General features: G+C 46.8%; 1 protein-coding gene across 1 annotated transcript in view; it reads left to right on the forward strand.

The window, feature by feature from the left end:
- The first annotated feature begins 1458 nt into the window (after positions 1 to 1458).
- Positions 1459 to 19232, forward strand: part of mbd2 (methyl-CpG binding domain protein 2) — an 88093-nt gene continuing 70319 nt past the window's right edge. The window contains exon 1 of the mRNA XM_060913469.1: positions 1459 to 1988. Within this exon, the coding sequence (XP_060769452.1) occupies positions 1873 to 1988 (116 nt within the window). The 5' untranslated portion in view covers positions 1459 to 1872. The remainder of the gene's footprint in view (positions 1989 to 19232) is intronic.

Here is a 19232-nt window from a genome sequence, read left to right on the forward strand (position 1 = left end):
ATCCAGATTCATATATCAGTAATATTACTTGCAAAATATCTGCACACTCATACTGTCATTCTGTGCTCACTGTTACTTTTATATATATATATATATATATATATATATATATATATGGGCGGCACGGTGGTGTAGTGCTTAGCGCTATCGCCTCACAGCAAGAAGGTCCTGGGTTTGAGCCCCGGGGCCGGCGAGGGCCTCTCTGTGTGGAGTTTGCATGTTCTCCCCGTGTCCGCGTGGGTTTCCTCCGGGTGCGCCGGTTTCCCCCACAGTCCAAAGACATGCAGGTTAGGTTAACTGGTGACTCTAAATTGACCGTAGGTGTGAATGTGAGTGTGAATGGTTGTCTGTGTCTATGTGTCAGCCCTGTGATGACCTGGCGACTTGTCCAGGGTGTACCCCGCCTTTCGCCCGTAGTCAGCTGGGATAGGCTCCAGCTTGCCTGCGACCCTGTAGAAGGATAAAGCGGCTAGAGATAATGAGATGAGATATATATATATATATATATTTTTTTTTACGGGCGGCATGGTGGTGTAGTGGTTAGCGCTGTTGCCTCACAGCAAGAAGGTCCGGGTTCGAGCCCCGTGGCTGGCGAGGGCCTTTCTGTGCGGAGTTTGCATGTTCTCCCCGTGTCCGCGTGGGTTTCCTCCGGGTGCTCCGGTTTCCCCCACAGTCCAAAGACATGCAGGTTAGGTTAACTGGTGACTCTAAATTGAGCGTAGGTGTGAATGTGAGTGTAAATGGTTGTCTGTGTCTATGTGTCAGCCCTGTGATGACCTGGCGACTTGTCCAGGGTGTACCCCGCCTTTCGCCCGTAGTCAGCTGGGATAGGCTCCAGCTTGCCTGCGACCCTGTAGAACAGGATAAAGCGGCTAGAGATGATGAGATGAGATGAGATCACTTGTAAAATATCTGAACACTTATACCGTCATTCTGTGCACACTGTATACTTTATATTTATTTAACTATTCCATACTTGACTTACCTGGATTACTTTGCACTATGCACCTATTTTTGTTGTTGTTGTTGTTTGCTTGTTTGTTTGTTTTGTGTCTACGCTTTTTATCTGTTTTGTACTATGAGAGCTAAGTGAACCGGAGTCAAATTCCTCGTGTGTGTCCACACACCTGGCAGTTAAAGTGATTCTGATTCTGTTTTTGTGTTGAAACATTTAATTTCATTATTTTTTAAAACCATTTTCAGTTTACAGCATTTCTTGACATGTGTGACAGCCGAGGAACGTGTGGAAAAAGAAAAACAGGAAGTGAAACGTCACGCCTGACGGGGCGTGTCCTGCTTCCTGCTGTTTTCATTTTTGCAGTATTGCGTCACAGTGCTGCGTGACGAGGCTGGAAGGAGCGAGAAATGACGAGAGGGAGGATTGCCTGGGTAGAGGGCGGGGTTTGCTGTTCAGCGGGCGTGGCGTGGTGTGAAGGCAGGGCGTGGTTTTGCTCGGCTCAGTGTGGTTGCCAGGCGCTGCAGGGTCACTGCGTGGGAAGTTGCTGAAATTTCACAGCGTCACAGTTTTCGACACCATCGCGGCGGCGGCAGCTCGACTTCAGCACCGAGCTTTCGGTCGTCCTGTGTTCCGAGTCATGTGAGAGAAGGAAAGCTGGAAGAAAGAAACAAAGAAAAAACTCAACAACCCGGTTCGCTTTGTTACGTCTAACGGATCGGATCGGACCGGACCGTCGCGTGCGCTGTTTGTTTATTTATTTATTAATCTACAAGATCTGTCATCTAATCTAGCAGTTTAGCGGCTAACACGGCTAGCTTAGCACTCATCACACCATTAGCACACACTTCTGGCTCACGTCGCCGGGGTATCGATCGATCAATCCCCCTGATTTACAGCACGCAAAAGTCAACTAAATGATTATGGAGAGGAAGAGGATCGACTGCCCGGCTCTGCCCCCGGGCTGGAAGAAAGAAGAGGTGATCCGGAAGTCGGGACTCAGTGCTGGCAAGAGTGATGTTTATTACTACAGGTACCGTTTTCACTCCAAACAGGACACAAAGTGTTCGAGCACTCTCTCTCTCTATTGTCAGGGAACGGGGTGCCATTACTTTTGGACTTGTTAACACTTAGAGAATCCTTTTCTCAAATGCCCAAAGAAACACGAGTGCGTTTATTCCTCTGTCCTCATCCACCCTGTTTACTCTGGTCATGAAGTTTTAATGAATGAATGAATGAATGAATGAAAGGTCAACTTTTAACACTTAACCAGGACGGTGTGTACCATTTTCAAGAATAAGTAGCAATCAGAATCACCTGTACTAGTTTCAAGAACAAATAGCAATCAGAATCGTCTGTACTAGTTTCAAGAACAAGTAGCGATCATGACAGTGCGTACCATTTTCAAGAATGAGTAGCGATCAGGATGGCGCATACCATTTTCAGGAACGAGTAGCGATCAGGACAGCGTGTACCATTTTCAAGAACGAGTAGCGATCAGGACGGCGTGTACCATTTTCAAGATCGAGTAGCGATCAGGAAGGCGTGTACCATTTTCAGGAACGAGTAGCGATCAGGACGGCGTGTACCATTTTCAAGATCGAGTAGCGATCAGGACGGCGTGTACCATTTTCAAGATCGAGTAGCGATCAGGACAGTGTGTACCATTTTCAAGATCGAGTAGCGATCAGGACGGCGTGTACCATTTTCAGGAACGTGTAGCGATCGGGACAGCGTGTACCATTTTCAGGAATGAGTAGCGATCAGGACAGCGTGTACCATTTTCAGGAATGAGTAGCGATCAGGACAGCGTGTACCATTTTCAGGAACGTGTAGCGATCAGGACAACGTGTACCATTTTCAAGAACGTGTAGCGATCAGGACGGCGTGTACCATTTTCAGGAACGACTAGCGATCAGGACAGCGTGTACCATTTTCAAGCCCGAGTAGCGATCAGGACAACGCGTACCATTTTCAGGAACATGTAGCGATCAGGACAGTGTGTACCATTTTCAGGAACGTGTAGCGATCAGGACAGCGTGTACCATTTTCAAGCTTGAGTAGCGATCAGGACAACGCGTACCATTTTCAGGAACATGTAGCGATCAGGACAGCGTGTACCATTTTCAGGAACGTGTAGCGATCAGGACAGCGTGTACCATTTTCAGGAACGAGTAGCGATCGGGACAGCGTGTACCATTTTCAGGAACATGTAGCGATCAGGACAGTGTGTACCATTTTCAGGAACGTGTAGCGATCAGGACAGCGTGTACCATTTTCAGGAACGAGTAGCGATCAGGACAGCGTGTACCATTTTCAAGCTTGAGTAGCGATCAGGACAACGCGTACCATTTTCAGGAACATGTAGCGATCAGGACAGCGTGTACCATTTTCAGGAACGAGTAGCGATCAGGACAGCGTGTACCATTTTCAAGCTCGAGTAGGGTAGCGATCAGGACAGCGTGTACCATTTTCAAGCTCGAGTAGCAATCAGGACAACGCGTACCATTTTCAGGAACGTGTAGCGATCAGGACAACGCTTACCATTTTCAGGAACATGTAGCGATCAGGACAGCGTGTACCATTTTCAGGAACATGTAGCGATCAGGACAGCGTGTACCATTTTCAGGAACATGTAGCGATCAGGACAGCGTGTACCATTTTCAGGAACGTGTAGCGATCAGGACAGCGTGTACCATTTTCAGGAACGAGTAGCGATCAGGACAGCGTGTACCATTTTCAAGCCCGAGTAGTGATCAGGACAACGCGTACCATTTTCAGGAACATGTAGCGATCAGGACAGTGTGTACCATTTTCAGGAACGTGTAGCGATCAGGACAGCGTGTACCATTTTCAAGCTTGAGTAGCGATCAGGACAACGCGTACCATTTTCAGGAACATGTAGCGATCAGGACAGCGTGTACCATTTTCAGGAACGTGTAGCGATCAGGACGGCGTGTACCATTTTCAGGAACGACTAGCGATCAGGACAGCGTGTACCATTTTCAAGCCCGAGTAGTGATCAGGACAACGCGTACCATTTTCAGGAACATGTAGCGATCAGGACAGTGTGTACCATTTTCAGGAACGTGTAGCGATCAGGACAGCGTGTACCATTTTCAAGCTTGAGTAGCGATCAGGACAACGCGTACCATTTTCAGGAACATGTAGCGATCAGGACAGCGTGTACCATTTTCAGGAACGTGTAGCGATCAGGACAGCGTGTACCATTTTCAGGAACGAGTAGCGATCAGGACGGCGCGTACCATTTTCAGGAACATGTAGCGATCAGGACAGTGTGTACCATTTTCAGGAACGTGTAGCGATCAGGACAGCGTGTACCATTTTCAGGAACGAGTAGCGATCAGGACAGCGTGTACCATTTTCAAGCTTGAGTAGCGATCAGGACAACGCGTACCATTTTCAGGAACATGTAGCGATCAGGACAGCGTGTACCATTTTCAGGAACGAGTAGCGATCAGGACAGCGTGTACCATTTTCAAGCTCGAGTAGGGTAGCGATCAGGACAGCGTGTACCATTTTCAAGCTCGAGTAGCAATCAGGACAACGCGTACCATTTTCAGGAACGTGTAGCGATCAGGACAACGCTTACCATTTTCAGGAACATGTAGCGATCAGGACAGCGTGTACCATTTTCAGGAACATGTAGCGATCAGGACAGCGTGTACCATTTTCAGGAACATGTAGCGATCAGGACAGCGTGTACCATTTTCAGGAACGAGTAGCGATCAGGACAGCGTGTACCATTTTCAGGAACATGTAGCGATCAGGACAGCGTGTACCATTTTCAGGAACGTGTAGCGATCAGGACAGCGTGTACCATTTTCAGGAACGTGTAGCGATCAGGACAGCGTGTACCATTTTCAGGAACATGTAGCGATCAGGACAGCGTGTACCATTTTCAGGAACGAGTAGCGATCAGGACAGCGTGTACCATTTTCAGGAACGTGTAGCGATCAGGACAGCGTGTACCATTTTCAAGCTCGAGTAGCGATCAGGACAACGCGTACCATTTTCAGGAACGAGTAGCGATCAGGACGGCGTGTACCATTTTCAGGAACGAGTAGCGATCAGGACGGCGTGTACCATTTTCAGGAACGAGTAGCGATCAGGACGGCGTGTACCATTTTCAGGAACGAGTAGCGATCAGGACGGCGTGTACCATTTTCAGGAACGTGTAGCGATCAGGACGGCGTGTACCATTTTCAGGAACGTGTAGCGATCAGGACAGCGTGTACCATTTTCAGGAACATGTAGCGATCAGGACAGCGTGTACCATTTTCAGGAACGAGTAGCGATCAGGACAGCGTGTACCATTTTCAGGAACGTGTAGCGATCAGGACAGCGTGTACCATTTTCAGGAACGTGTAGCGATCAGGACAGCGTGTACCATTTTCAGGAACGAGTAGCGATCAGGACAGCGTGTACCATTTTCAGGAACGTGTAGCGATCAGGACAGCGTGTACCATTTTCAAGCTCGAGTAGCGATCAGGACAACGCGTACCATTTTCAGGAACGAGTAGCGATCAGGACGGCGTGTACCATTTTCAGGAACGAGTAGCGATCAGGACGGCGTGTACCATTTTCAGGAACGAGTAGCGATCAGGACGGCGTGTACCATTTTCAGGAACGAGTAGCGATCAGGACGGCGTGTACCATTTTCAGGAACGAGTAGCGATCAGGACGGCGTGTACCATTTTCAGGAACGAGTAGCGATCAGGACGGCGTGTACCATTTTCAGGAACGAGTAGCGATCAGGAAGGCGTGTACCATTTTCAGGAGTGACTAGCGATCGGGACAACGTGTACCATTTTCAGGAACGTGTAACGATCAGGACAGCGTGTACCATTTTCAAGCTCGAGTAGCGATCAGGACAACTTGTACCATTTTCAGGAACGTGTAGCGATCAGGACGGCGTGTACCATTTTTCAGGAACGAGTAGCGATCAGGACGGCGTGTACCATTTTCAGTAACGAGTAGCGATCAGGACGGTGTGTACCATTTTCAAGAATGAGTAGCGATCAGGATGGTGCGTACCATTTTCAGTAACGAGTAGCGATCAGGACGGTGTGTACCATTTTCAAGAACGAGTAGCGATCAGGACGGCGTGTACCATTTTCAGGAACGAGTAGCGATCAGGACGGCGTGTACCATTTTCAAGAACGAGTAGCGATCAGGACGGCGTGTACCATTTTCAAGAACGAGTAGCGATCAGGACGGTGTGTACCATTTTCAAGAACGAGTAGCGATCAGGACGGCGTGTACCATTTTCAGGAACGAGTAGCGATCAGGACGGCGTGTACCATTTTCAGGAACGAGTAGCGATCAGGACGGCGTGTACCATTTTCAGTAACGAGTAGCGATCAGGACGGTGTGTACCATTTTCAAGAACGAGTAGCGATCAGGACGGCGTGTACCATTTTCAGGAACGAGTAGCGATCAGGACGGCGTGTACCATTTTCAAGAACGAGTAGCGATCAGGACGGCGTGTACCATTTTCAAGAACGAGTAGCGATCAGGACGGCGTGTACCATTTTCAAGAACGAGTAGCGATCAGGACGGCGTGTACCATTTTCAGGAACGACTAGCGATCGGGACAGCGTGTACCATTTTCAAGCTCGAGTAGCGATCAGGACGGCGTGTACCATTTTCAGGAACGTGTAGCGATCAGGACGGCGTGTACCATTTTCAGGAACGAGTAGCGATCAGGACAGCGTGTACCATTTTCAAGAACGTGTAGCGATCAGGACAGCGTGTACCATTTTCAAGCTCGAGTAGCGATCAGGACGGCGTGTACCATTTTCAGGAACGTGTAGCGATCAGGACGGCGTGTACCATTTTCAGGAACGTGTACCGATCAGGACGGCGTGTACCATTTTCAGGAACGAGTAGCGATCAGGACGGCGTGTACCATTTTCAGGAACGAGTAGCGATCAGGACGGCGTGTACCATTTTCAAGAACGTGTAGCGATCAGGACGGCGTGTACCATTTTCAAGCTCGAGTAGCGATCAGGACGGCGTGTACCATTTTCAGGAACATGTAGCGATCAGGACAGCGTGTACCATTTTCAGGAACGAGTAGCGATCAGGACAACTTGTACCATTTTCAGGAACGAGTAGCGATCAGGACAACTTGTACCATTTTCAGGAACGAGTAGCGATCAGGACGGTGTGTACCATTTTCAGGAACGTGTAGCGATCAGGACGGCGTGTACCATTTTCAAGAACGAGTAGTGATCAGGACAGCGTGTATCATTTTCAGGAACGAGTAGCGATCAGGAAGGTGTGTACCATTTTCAGGAACGACTAGCGATCGGGACAGCGTGTACCATTTTCAAGCTCGAGTAGCGATCAGGACAACGCGTACCATTTTCAGGAACGTGTAGCGATCAGGACAGCGTGTACCATTTTCAGGAACGTGTACCGATCAGGACGGCGTGTACCATTTTCAGGAACGAGTAGCGATCAGGACGGCGTGTACCATTTTCAGGAAAAAGTAGCGATCAGGACGGCGTGTACCATTTTCAGGAACGTGTACCGATCAGGACGGCGTGTACCATTTTCAGGAACGAGTAGCGATCAGGACGGCGTGTACCATTTTCAGGAAAAAGTAGCGATCAGGACGGCGTGTACCATTTTCAGGAACGAGTAGCGATCAGGACGGCGTGTACCATTTTCAAGAACGAGTAGCGATCAGGACGGCGTGTACCATTTTCAGGAACGTGTACCGATCAGGACGGCGTGTACCATTTTCAGGAACGAGTAGCGATCAGGACGGCGTGTACCATTTTCAGGAACGAGTAGCGATCAGGACGGTGTGTACCATTTTCAGGAGCGAGTAGCGATCAGGACAGCATATACTGTTTTCAAGCTCGAGTAGCGATCAGGACAATTTGTACCATTTTCAGGAGCGAGTAGCGATCAGGACAGCATATACTGTTTTCAAGCTCGAGTAACGATCAGGACAATTTGTACCATTTTCAGGAGCGAGTAGCGATCAGGACAGTGTGTACCATTTTCAGGAACGAGTAGCGATCAGGACGGCGTGTACCATTTTCAGGAACGTGTAGCGATCAGGACGGCGTGTACCATTTTTAAGATCAAATAGCGATCAGGACAACGTGTACCATTTTCAGGAACATGTAGCGATCAGGACGGCGTGTACCATTTTCAGGAACGAGTAGCGATCAGGACGATGCGTACCATTTTCAGGAACGAGTAGCGATCAGGACAACGTGTACCATTTTCAGGAACGAGTAGCGATCAGGACAACGTGTACCATTTTCAAGCTCGAGTAGCGATCAGGACAACTTATACCATTTTCAGGAACGAGTAGCGATCAGGACAACTTGTACCATTTTCAGGAACGAGTAGCGATCAGGACAACTTGTACCATTTTCAGGAACGAGTAGCGATCAGGACAACTTGTACCATTTTCAGGAACGAGTAGCGATCAGGACGGTGTGTACCATTTTCAGGAACGAGTAGCGATCAGGACGGTATGTACCATTTTCAAGAACGAGTAGTGATCAGGACAGCGTGTATCATTTTCAGGAACGAGTAGCGATCAGGAAGGTGTGTACCATTTTCAGGAACGACTAGCGATCGGGACAGCGTGTACCATTTTCAAGCTCGAGTAGCGATCAGGACAACGCGTACCATTTTCAGGAACGTGTAGCGATCAGGACAGCGTGTACCATTTTCAGGAACGTGTACCGATCAGGACGGCGTGTACCATTTTCAGGAACGAGTAGCGATCAGGACGGCGTGTACCATTTTCAGGAACGAGTAGCGATCAGGACGGCGTGTACCATTTTCAGGAACGAGTAGCGATCAGGACGGCGTGTACCGTTTTCAGGAGCGAGTAGCGATCAGGACGGCGTGTACCGTTTTCAGGAACGTGTAGCGATCAGGACGGTGTGTACCATTTTCAGGAAAAAGTAGCGATCAGGACGGCGTGTACCATTTTCAGGAACGAGTAGCGATCAGGACGGCGTGTACCATTTTCAAGAACGAGTAGCGATCAGGACGGCGTGTACCATTTTCAGGAAAAAGTAGCGATCAGGACGGCGTGTACCGATCAGGACGGCGTGTACCATTTTCAGGAACGAGTAGCGATCAGGACGGCGTGTACCATTTTCAGGAACGAGTAGCGATCAGGACGGCGTGTACCATTTTCAGGAAAAAGTAGCGATCAGGACGGCGTGTACCATTTTCAGGAACGAGTAGCGATCAGGACGGCGTGTACCATTTTCAAGAACGAGTAGCGATCAGGACGGCGTGTACCATTTTCAGGAACGTGTACCGATCAGGACGGCGTGTACCATTTTCAGGAACGAGTAGCGATCAGGACGGCGTGTACCATTTTCAGGAACGAGTAGCGATCAGGACGGTGTGTACCATTTTCAGGAGCGAGTAGCGATCAGGACAGCATATACTGTTTTCAAGCTCGAGTAGCGATCAGGACAATTTGTACCATTTTCAGGAGCGAGTAGCGATCAGGACAGCATATACTGTTTTCAAGCTCGAGTAGCGATCAGGACAATTTGTACCATTTTCAGGAACGAGTAGCGATCAGGACGATGCGTACCATTTTCAGGAACGAGTAGCGATCAGGACAACGTGTACCATTTTCAGGAACGAGTAGCGATCAGGACAACGTGTACCATTTTCAAGCTCGAGTAGCGATCAGGACAACTTATACCATTTTCAGGAACGTGTAGCAATCAGGACGGCGTGTACCATTTTCAGGAACGAGTAGCGATCAGGTCGGCGTGTACCATTTTCAGGAACGTGTAGCGATCAGGACAGCGTGTACCATTTTCAAGCTCGAGTAGCGATCAGCACAACTTGTACCATTTTCAGGAACGTGTAGCGATCAGGACGGCATGTACCATTTTCAAGATCAAATAGCGATCAGGACAACGTGTACTATTTTCAGGAACGAGTAGCGATCAGGACGACATGTACCATTTTCCGGAACGTGTACCGATCAGGACGGCGTGTACCATTTTCAGGAACGAGTAGCGATCAGGACGACGTGTACCATTTTCAGGAACGTGTAGCGATCAGGACGGCATGCACCATTTTCAAGAACGAGTCGCGATCAGGACGACGTGTACTATTTTCAGGAACGAGTAGCGATCAGGACGACGTGTACCATTTTCAGGAACGAGTAGCGATCAGGAAGGCGTGTACCATTTTCAGGAACGAGTAGCGATCAGGACGGCACGTACCATTTTCAGGAACGAGTAGCGATCAGGACGGCGTGTACCATTTTCAGGAACGAGTAGCGATCAGGATGACATGTACCATTTTCAGGAACGTGTACCGATCAGGACGGCGTGTACCATTTTCAGGAACGAGTAGCGATCAGGACGACGTGTACCATTTTCAGGAACGTGTAGCGATCAGGACGGCATGCACCATTTTCAAGAACGAGTCGCGATCAGGACGACGTGTACTATTTTCAGGAACGAGTAGCGATCAGGACGACGTGTACCATTTTCAGGAACGAGTAGCGATCAGGAAGGCGTGTACCATTTTCAGGAACGAGTAGCGATCAGGACGGCACGTACCATTTTCAGGAACGAGTAGCGATCAGGACGGCGTGTACCATTTTCAAGAATGTGTAGCGATCTGGACGACGCGTACCATTTTCAGCAACGAGTAGCGATCAGGAAGGCATGTACCATTTTCAAGATCAAGTGGCGATCGGGACAACATGTACCATTTTCAAGATCTAGTAGCGATCGGGACCGCGTGCAACATTTTCAGGAACGAGTAGCGATCAGGATGGCACGTACCATTTTCAGGAACGAGTAGCGATCAGGACGGCGTGTACCATTTTCAAGAATGTGTAGCGATCTGGACGACGTGTACCATTTTCAGGAACGAGTAGCGATCAGGAAGGCGTGTACCATTTTCAAGATATTTTTTTGGGGGGCTTTTTTCACCTTTATTATTGGATAGGACAGTGTAGAGACAGGAAATGAGCAGGCGAGAGAGACGGGGAGGGATCGGGAAATGACCTCAGGCCGGAATCAAACCCGGGTCCCCGGATTTATGGTATGGCGCCTTATCCACCTGAGCCACGATGCCCCACATTTTCAAGAACGAGTAGCGATTGGGACCGCATGTACCAGTTTCAAGAACGAGTAGCGAACTGGACTGTGTGTACCAGTTTCAAGAACGAGTAGCGATCAGGACCACTTGTACCAGTTTCAAGAACGAGTAGTGATCAGGAAGGCGTGTACCATTTTCAGGAATGAGTAGCGATCAGGACGGCATGTACCATTTTCAGGGACGAGTAGCGATCAGGACGGCGTGTACCATTTTGAGGAACGAGTAGCGATCAGGAAGGCGTGTACCATTTTCAGGAACGAGTAGCGATCAGGAAGGTGTGTACCATTTTCAAGAACGAGTAGCGATCGGGACAACGTGTACCATTTTCAGGAACGAGTAGCGATCAGGAAGGCACGTGCCATTTTCAAGATCGAGTGGCGATCGGGACAACATGTACCATTTTCAGGAACGAGTGGCGATCGGGACAACATGTACCATTTTCAGGAACGAGTAGCGATCAGGACCGCATGTACCAGTTTCAAGAACGAGTAGCGAACTGGACCGTGTGTATCAGTTTCAAGAACGAGTAGCGATCGGGACCGCGTGTACCAGTTTCAAGAACGAGTAGCGATCGGGACCGCGTGTACCAGTTTCAAGAACGAGTAACGACCGGGACCGCGTGTACCAGTTTCAAGAACGAGTAGCGACCGGGACCGCGTGTACCAGTTTCAAGAACGAGTAGCGACCGGGACCGCGTGTACCAGTTTCAAGAACGAGTAGCGACCGGGACCGCGTGTACCAGTTTCAAGAACGAGTAGCGACCGGGACCGCGTGTACCAGTTTCAAGAACGAGTAGCGACCGGGACCGCGTGTACCAGTTTCAAGAACGAGTAGCGACCGGGACCGCGTGTACCAGTTTCAAGAACGAGTAGCGATCGGGACCGTGGGTACCACTTTCAAGCATGCCAGACAAATATTTTTATCACACTTTTCACACAGAATTGGGCTGCCAGGAGTGGCACAGTGTCTTAATTTGACTAATGTTCTCCTTATACCGTCTTTTAAAGTGTCATTTTCGTCATTTAAGGGAGCTCTAATGAACGTTCCTTATAATATCTGGCTGTATGATATCAATATTTTATACATTTCTTGTTAAAGAAGGAGAACCAGCATTGTTAAGGCACGAATATACATTTATACTGAGGTACGTAAAGCTTTAAAATCTCAACACAGTCTCATCACATGACTGAAGCAGCAGCAGTGTCAGCGACTATCAACCTTGGAGTGGATTAAATTTTTTTTTTTGTACTAAAGGGTGACCTGTTGTCTGTTTATATTTATTCACTGATGTGGAACAAGTTACTTCCTGTTATCACTTGCGCTGTGGATGCTATAAACAGTCGTCCCTTTAAACACGTCTATTTTCTCTCTCTTTCTCTTGAAGTAGCTCGTAATTACGATACCAAGAAAATGAAACTGTCCTGAAATCTTCTTGATCGTTACAGGGTATACAGCGCTGACACTGGAGATTCTTTTCGTTTTCTTTGTTAAATAACTTGGATTAGGCTGCGATTATGTGGAGCGTCTGCTTTCTTGGCTGTCCTTTGCTAACAAAGACACGTTTAATGATGCGTCCGTGGTCTGAATTATGCAGCGTTAAATCAGGAGTATATTGTATCTGAACGAGCTTGTTGTTATCTCGGAGGCTTTTAAACGTCTCAAACAGGCCTTGGTGTATCTCATGAGGCCTGATGAGTGGAGTTTGAAGTCAGTGTTATGTATTAAAAGTATGTTTTGCGCCAGAAATAAATGTCTACGTGAGCAGTTTATCGATCTGTATCTGTCTATCCAGGTCTGTATATGCGTGCTTAATTAATTTTGCGTTAGCACAAATTGCTACTCTGACTCAGGATCTTTCTACTTTCTTCTTCTTCTCCGAAGCGCCATGATTTCTCCCAGAGTTTTTAACCAATCATCACCAAACCTCACATGAATTTCACAACCTCTGGGCTGAATTACCGTACATTGCTATGACTTTTGGTGCTGATCAGGATCACTGATCTGGAATGATCCACGAAAACAGGATTTTTTTCCCAATCGCTTATAACTCTGTCGATTTTCATGATTTTTTTTTCAATCAGTTTTATTTTTTAAAATTTTGTTCAGGGCTGCAGGGCGCAACTTGTCCTTGACCTTCAGTTGACAAAGGTCAGCTAGCTCAAATTACTGTGACTTTAGTCTAAGCTCTTATGTTTATATTCTGACTTCTGCGTAATCTAATCGGTCCCAAAACAGTTTACGTTACAGACATTAGTTTTCCAGCACAAAATTAAATGTGACAGAAAACGGTTTCAGCAAAGAAAGCAGCATATTTTATCAGAGACTTTTCAGACAAAAAACGCCGAATAAATTTTGCTGTAGAAATAAGAAGAAGCGAGTGTGACAGTCAAAGTGTCCAGAAGAACCGTGACTGGTTCTGCAAGATGCTCAGTAAAACCTACAGCTCATTTCTTCATAAAACTGCACACGTTCTACTCGAGATGACTATTTTATTTTAAGCAAAGGATCATCACACCAGATATCGACTTTGTTTCACATTTAATTTCATCATCTTTGCTCTACAGCCTTTCTTTGGACAGTACGGTACACTATATTCGCTGTAATTCGATCTAATCTGTCGTGTTCGTTAAACCCTGGTCAGAACCTGATCTCTGAACGGCTTCAGATTAGAGAAGTGCGTTTGGATCATTTTCATTTTGCATCGATCGACGTCACAGTATTCACAGGAAAGTCACTTTCCGTTCGCGTTTGTGTGAAACGACTGCTCGCTGCGTGCTGATCGACTGATAGCAGCGGACTTTTTTTTTTTCTTTTTGGTGAGCCATTACTTCCTGTGTGGCTGTCCTGTACTGAAACGCGACAGGCCTCCCTCGAGTTTGGGTCATGACGACCTGTCCTGCATGATCTCTCTGCTCAGTACACGCTGCCTACTCTTCCTTCAACCATGTTTTAAATCACATTTCCTCCTTTTTCCATAACAGTGCGATGACAGCACTTCTTCTTTTTTTTTTTTCTGCTCTGATAGATTGATGATTGTAGTTTTTCTTACGGCACTGCAATAAGCAGAACAAAAGCCGCCGTGAAGTGGCTTTTCTTTTCTTTTCTTTCTTTTTTTTCCTCCTCTCCTTGCTCTCTTCACGAGTCAATGGTGTTCGTGCACAGTGGGGGAGGGGTGTTTGCCGTGGCTGGTTCTGTGGTGCCGCGATGGTGAGGGGAGGCCTGTAAACTGATCTGCCGTCATTGGTGGCATGGTTTCTTCTAGGTGTCTGTTGCGGCGGGGGAAGGATTGTACGTCGACCTTCCATTAAAGGAAGCCTGGCGTCACTACCTCATGGTGTCTGGTCGCCATTTTGAAGCTGGTGGTGTATTTTCGGTACGTTAAGCCCAAACTGATCCTTCGGAAGACGTCGGAAGGTAGACCGCTCGAATACAGCTTGTTCTCCAGGCAGATGGTTCGTTAAAGGGTGTGGAGCGCGTGTGGAAAACTGGGTGTGGAGCACTGGGGATCTGGCCAAGCTTCTTCCTCTTGAGTTGCACAAGATGCTGTTTTTCAGAACGTAGGAATTCATTAGATGCCTAGTATGGCTTGGTCCATGTGCTGGAAATGGTGTAACTCATGTGGTGCTTTCTTTCTGCACCAGGAAATATTCTCACCGTAATAGCACACGGTGTCGATGTCAGTGTACTTTTATATCCTTCTTTGACCGACATGGACATGACGCTTGATCAGGGAACCAAAAAAAAAGAAAAAAGAAGAGTCGACCCATTCAAAAGCCAAGCCATGACATAATTAGATGGTGGTCTTGACTAGTGAAAAGCAATAATGGGAGAACTGTACATACAAGTTGTATTTTTGCCTTTCAGAACATGTTGTACCTTTTTAGTCAACACATTTACTTACACACACACACACACACACACACACACACACACACACACGAGAGATACGTGGCGAGGAGTGTGAGGAGCTTACAGGAAGTGTTTTTCAATTCTCAAAACGACCCAGGTGTCATCCGTATGAGGGCCAGGAATTAGTGTGAAGTAACGAAATCATTATGTGGAAACAGAAACCCATTTTCTCAGCTCACAGACCGTCAGAATGTCCCAATCTCACAAAAAGTCAACATGCTCTCTGCATTTGAAGGGGTGTATAGAAAGGGTAGAGTTTCTCCATTTGCGAGTGCATCAAGCGCTTCAGCAAGAAATGCTGAAAATCTCACACACGAACCAGAATCAACGAACAAAATAAACGTTAAAAAAAAAACAACAACTTTCTTTCCTGTATGAACAACCTACGCCGTCACTTTTCCCCTGAATCTGCTAGAATTCACAAGCCAGCTGATGAAGGAAAAAAGCAACACGAGCGATTTGTCAAGGACGCCTCAGAAAGGCCTGGGGTTTTCATGAAAAGCATCTTGGCGTAGACGGATACAGTAATTCTCACTCTGTAAACAGTGTAGCTTGAAAATTAAATATTTTTGAAATGCAGCACATTTCCCTGTCTCTACCCTCGCTGTTAGTTTCACTGCTACACGGTTCAGGATGTAACACCTCAGATATACGCAATCCAGTCAAGCGTTCTTGACCCCTTGATTTGACTCCTTGATTTGACTTCTCGCACCCACTCCTTTGAGTATACAAGAAAATCTGAAGCTGTACGAGTAAACCTCGCTTCTCAAATACCCCTTTTCCACCAAATCAGTTCCAGGGCTGGTTCGGAGCCAGTGCTGGTGCTGGTTCACAACTCGTTCAACTTGCGAGCCAGCTGAGAACCAGTTTGCTTTTCCATGGCTCGCGGTGCTAAGGGAAGACACGTCATTACGTCGCTGTATACGTCAGTTATGTCGGTACGTTTGCATAAACCTTGGTGCGAATATCGAAGCAAAAACAACACGGAAGAAGCAGCAGCAGCAACAATAATAATAATGGCTGACTTCGCGTTTGTACAGCTGCTGCTTCTCGTCGCTTAAAAATGGCGATCTTTCGTGGTCTTGTTATTGTTGTTGGTCTTAACAACTCCGCCCCCCCCGCTGACGTAAGCGGTTCTTTCCTGTGGCCCAGCAGAGAGTTGGTGCTAGCCTGGAACCGGTTTTTCTGGCCCCAGAGCCAGTTCTTTGTCTGTGGAAACAGAAAACCCGGTTCCAAACTAAGCACTGGCCCCGAACCAGCCCTGGAACTGCTTTGGTGGAAAAGGGGCAGAAGTGCATCAGCTTGAATCATTGAACTGAATCACTGTTTTGTACATGAACTTCAACCGAATTATTATTTATTTATTTATTTATTTTTAAATTCCGTTTTGATTTGGAACCGAGTCATGAATCAAATCGACTCGACTCAATTCCAGTTCAAAGATTCACTCTCGTACTTTGCACTATTAATTTTATTTAACTTCCGCACCATACGTCTTATTTTGATCGCGTCGAATGACCGATCTGTTGCCATGGCGATAAAAGTATTCCTCTCAAGCACCCAATATCACCGATTCCTGGTTTCTGAACAAAAAAATATAGGTATGGATTGCTTTTCAGTTAAGCATCAGAACCAACTCTGACACATTTATTGCTTTTCTACAGGAGGGTGTGGCTCGACTCGGTTGGAGTCAGCTCAACAAATTACCCACAGCCCTCTACATTACATCACATTAATGGCATTTAGCAGACGCACTTATCCAGAGCAACGTACAACATACCCAGAGCAGCCTGGGGAGTAGGTTGGGGTTAGGTGCCTCGCTCAAGGGCACTTCAACCTGGTCTAGGGAATCGAACTGGTGACCTTTTGGTGCCAAAGCTGCTTCTCTAACCGTTAGGCCAATGGCTTCCTACATTGTCATTATTTCTACGACCAATAAAACTGTGTCATACTTGAGTACCTGTGATTACGCTTCTTACCCAGGAACCAGAAGAGCAGAGAAAGGAAAATGTGGGTGGAGCTAAAAGAAAAAAAAAATTGAAAGCTGATCAAACATCACCCTTCAAACGAAGTTGATCAAACATCGCCCTTCACTGGCTGCCTGTTGCAACTCGCATCAAATTTAAGACGTTGGTGCTAAGGGGTTAGGTCTAGCATACTTCCAGAGTCTGATCTGACCCTATGCGTCGCTGTTACTGGTCACCTGACCCTGCCTCATCTCCACTTCTGCCCCGCCCACTCAAGACTGCTGTCTGTCCTGGCTACCCGTTAGTGGAATGACCTTCCCATTGAGGTCAGAACTCCCGACTCCTTGACGACCTTCAAGCGCCAACTGAAGATGATCCATCTCTTCAGGCTGCACCTCTCCCCTTCATTCCTGCCCACTGTGTAACCACATATCGGTCTTGACCAACCCAGGCTGTGTGCTGTCTACTCTGGTCATGATGACTCAGTGTTCGCTGTCAAGGTTTTATCTTTCTCTGTTTAGTTGTACTTTGTCAGCTCATTTGTATCGTTGGCTTGTTTTCTTTGGCTGATTGCTGTCTGGTACTTCAACAGAACATTACACTGAGTGTTATTGTGTCACTTGTACACCTGGCACGAGAACTTTCCGGTCTAGAACTTACCTGACTTTTGCACTTGTTGTACGTCACTCTGGATAAGAGCGTCTGCTAAATGCCTGTAATGTAATGTTTCCAAGAATTCGTGGCGGATTTACAAGTTTTAAACAGCAATTTCGTGTTTCTACACTGCAAAAAATAAAAATCTTAGGAAGTTTTTTGTTTATTTTCAAGTCAAAACATCTAGCCACCCTTATTATAAGACATAATTGCCCAACAAGCAAAACCTCATTTAGCTAGGAAGGCTAGTTTTTAGACAGTCCATCTTGAAAATCTTGTATAGACAAAATGTCTTAAAGGACATGGGACATGAAAAATAAATGCACGCTATATCAGTTTCTTTCCATTAAAAATATGAAATAATTGCATCAACAAATACAAAATTATCTATTAAATTCAGCAAAATCGTTATATTCGTGATGATTATATGGCATTTCTGCTCGAGCTCCGATATGCATATTTTACAACCGGAAGAGCCGCTGTCACGTGATCATACGTCACAAAAACTTTCGGGTACAGCACAAGCGCGTAGATGAATATGGAGAAGTGTGAATCGTGATGATGACGAATGCGACAAAATAGTTTTTGTGTCTTGGATGACAAGAAAATTGTTTTGTTTTTAGAGGGTTTAACGTACATTGAACATCATGGTGTATTGCGACCTCCCAGTCAGTCAGACGCAGTCAGACGCGCTGTCACTCCTGTTAGCAATGTAGCAAGGCTCAGCATGGCCAATGGTATTTTTTGGGGCTGTAGTTAGATGCGACCAAACTCTTCCGCGTTTTTCCTGTTTACATAGGTTTATATGACCAGTGACATGAAACAAGTTCAGTTACACAAATTGAAACGTGGCGATTTTCTGTGCTATGGAAAGTCCGCACTATAATGACAGGCGTACTAACACCTTCTGCGCGCTTTGACAGCGCATTGATACCTTCACTCGGAGTTGTACCATTATTTTTTAGACAGGGCGGACGGACCAGGGCATTCGCCCGCCTGGCCGTGCCCGACGAGGCGCGCTCTCGGCCGGCTTGGGAGGCAGACGGCAGCCCCTCCTGGAAGTGTGGTTTTACCATGGGCCTCATGCGGTAAGGATTAGTATTATAATTTTGGATGTATCAATTATTGATTATCATAATTCTGACTCGTTTCGCCATTTTGAATGTTTTCATCTCGGACTCTGGAAGCATTGTATCTCAATCAATCTCGAAAAATATCAGCAAAAAAAAACTAGCTTGCAACGGACTTTAGCTAGATCTATGATGAACTTTCAATGTATGATACAAAAATAATACTTCTTTCAACAGATCATTAGCCTTTGAGCAGAATTGTTTTTAACTTGCCAGGAAGTGTTATCGAGCCGACCGCTTTCAGTTTCATGGGGATTGAATGAACTCTCACTCTCAGAATCATCTGACCCGTCAGCGTAAAGACAAGATCCGTGTTCATGTGAATTTCCAGCTATCGGTTCGAATTGATAGGGTCTAACTTCACATCTCTGTGAAACATCGGGAATGTCACTGTCGATGGTGTCCATTTCGGTAACCTGTTTACATTAGATTCCCAAGCGCTGGCTCCTTGGAAAGTTTTTGTGACGTCAC

This window comes from Neoarius graeffei, chromosome 28, assembly GCF_027579695.1.
Source record: "Neoarius graeffei isolate fNeoGra1 chromosome 28, fNeoGra1.pri, whole genome shotgun sequence".
Classification (NCBI taxonomy): Eukaryota; Metazoa; Chordata; class Actinopteri; order Siluriformes; family Ariidae; genus Neoarius; species Neoarius graeffei.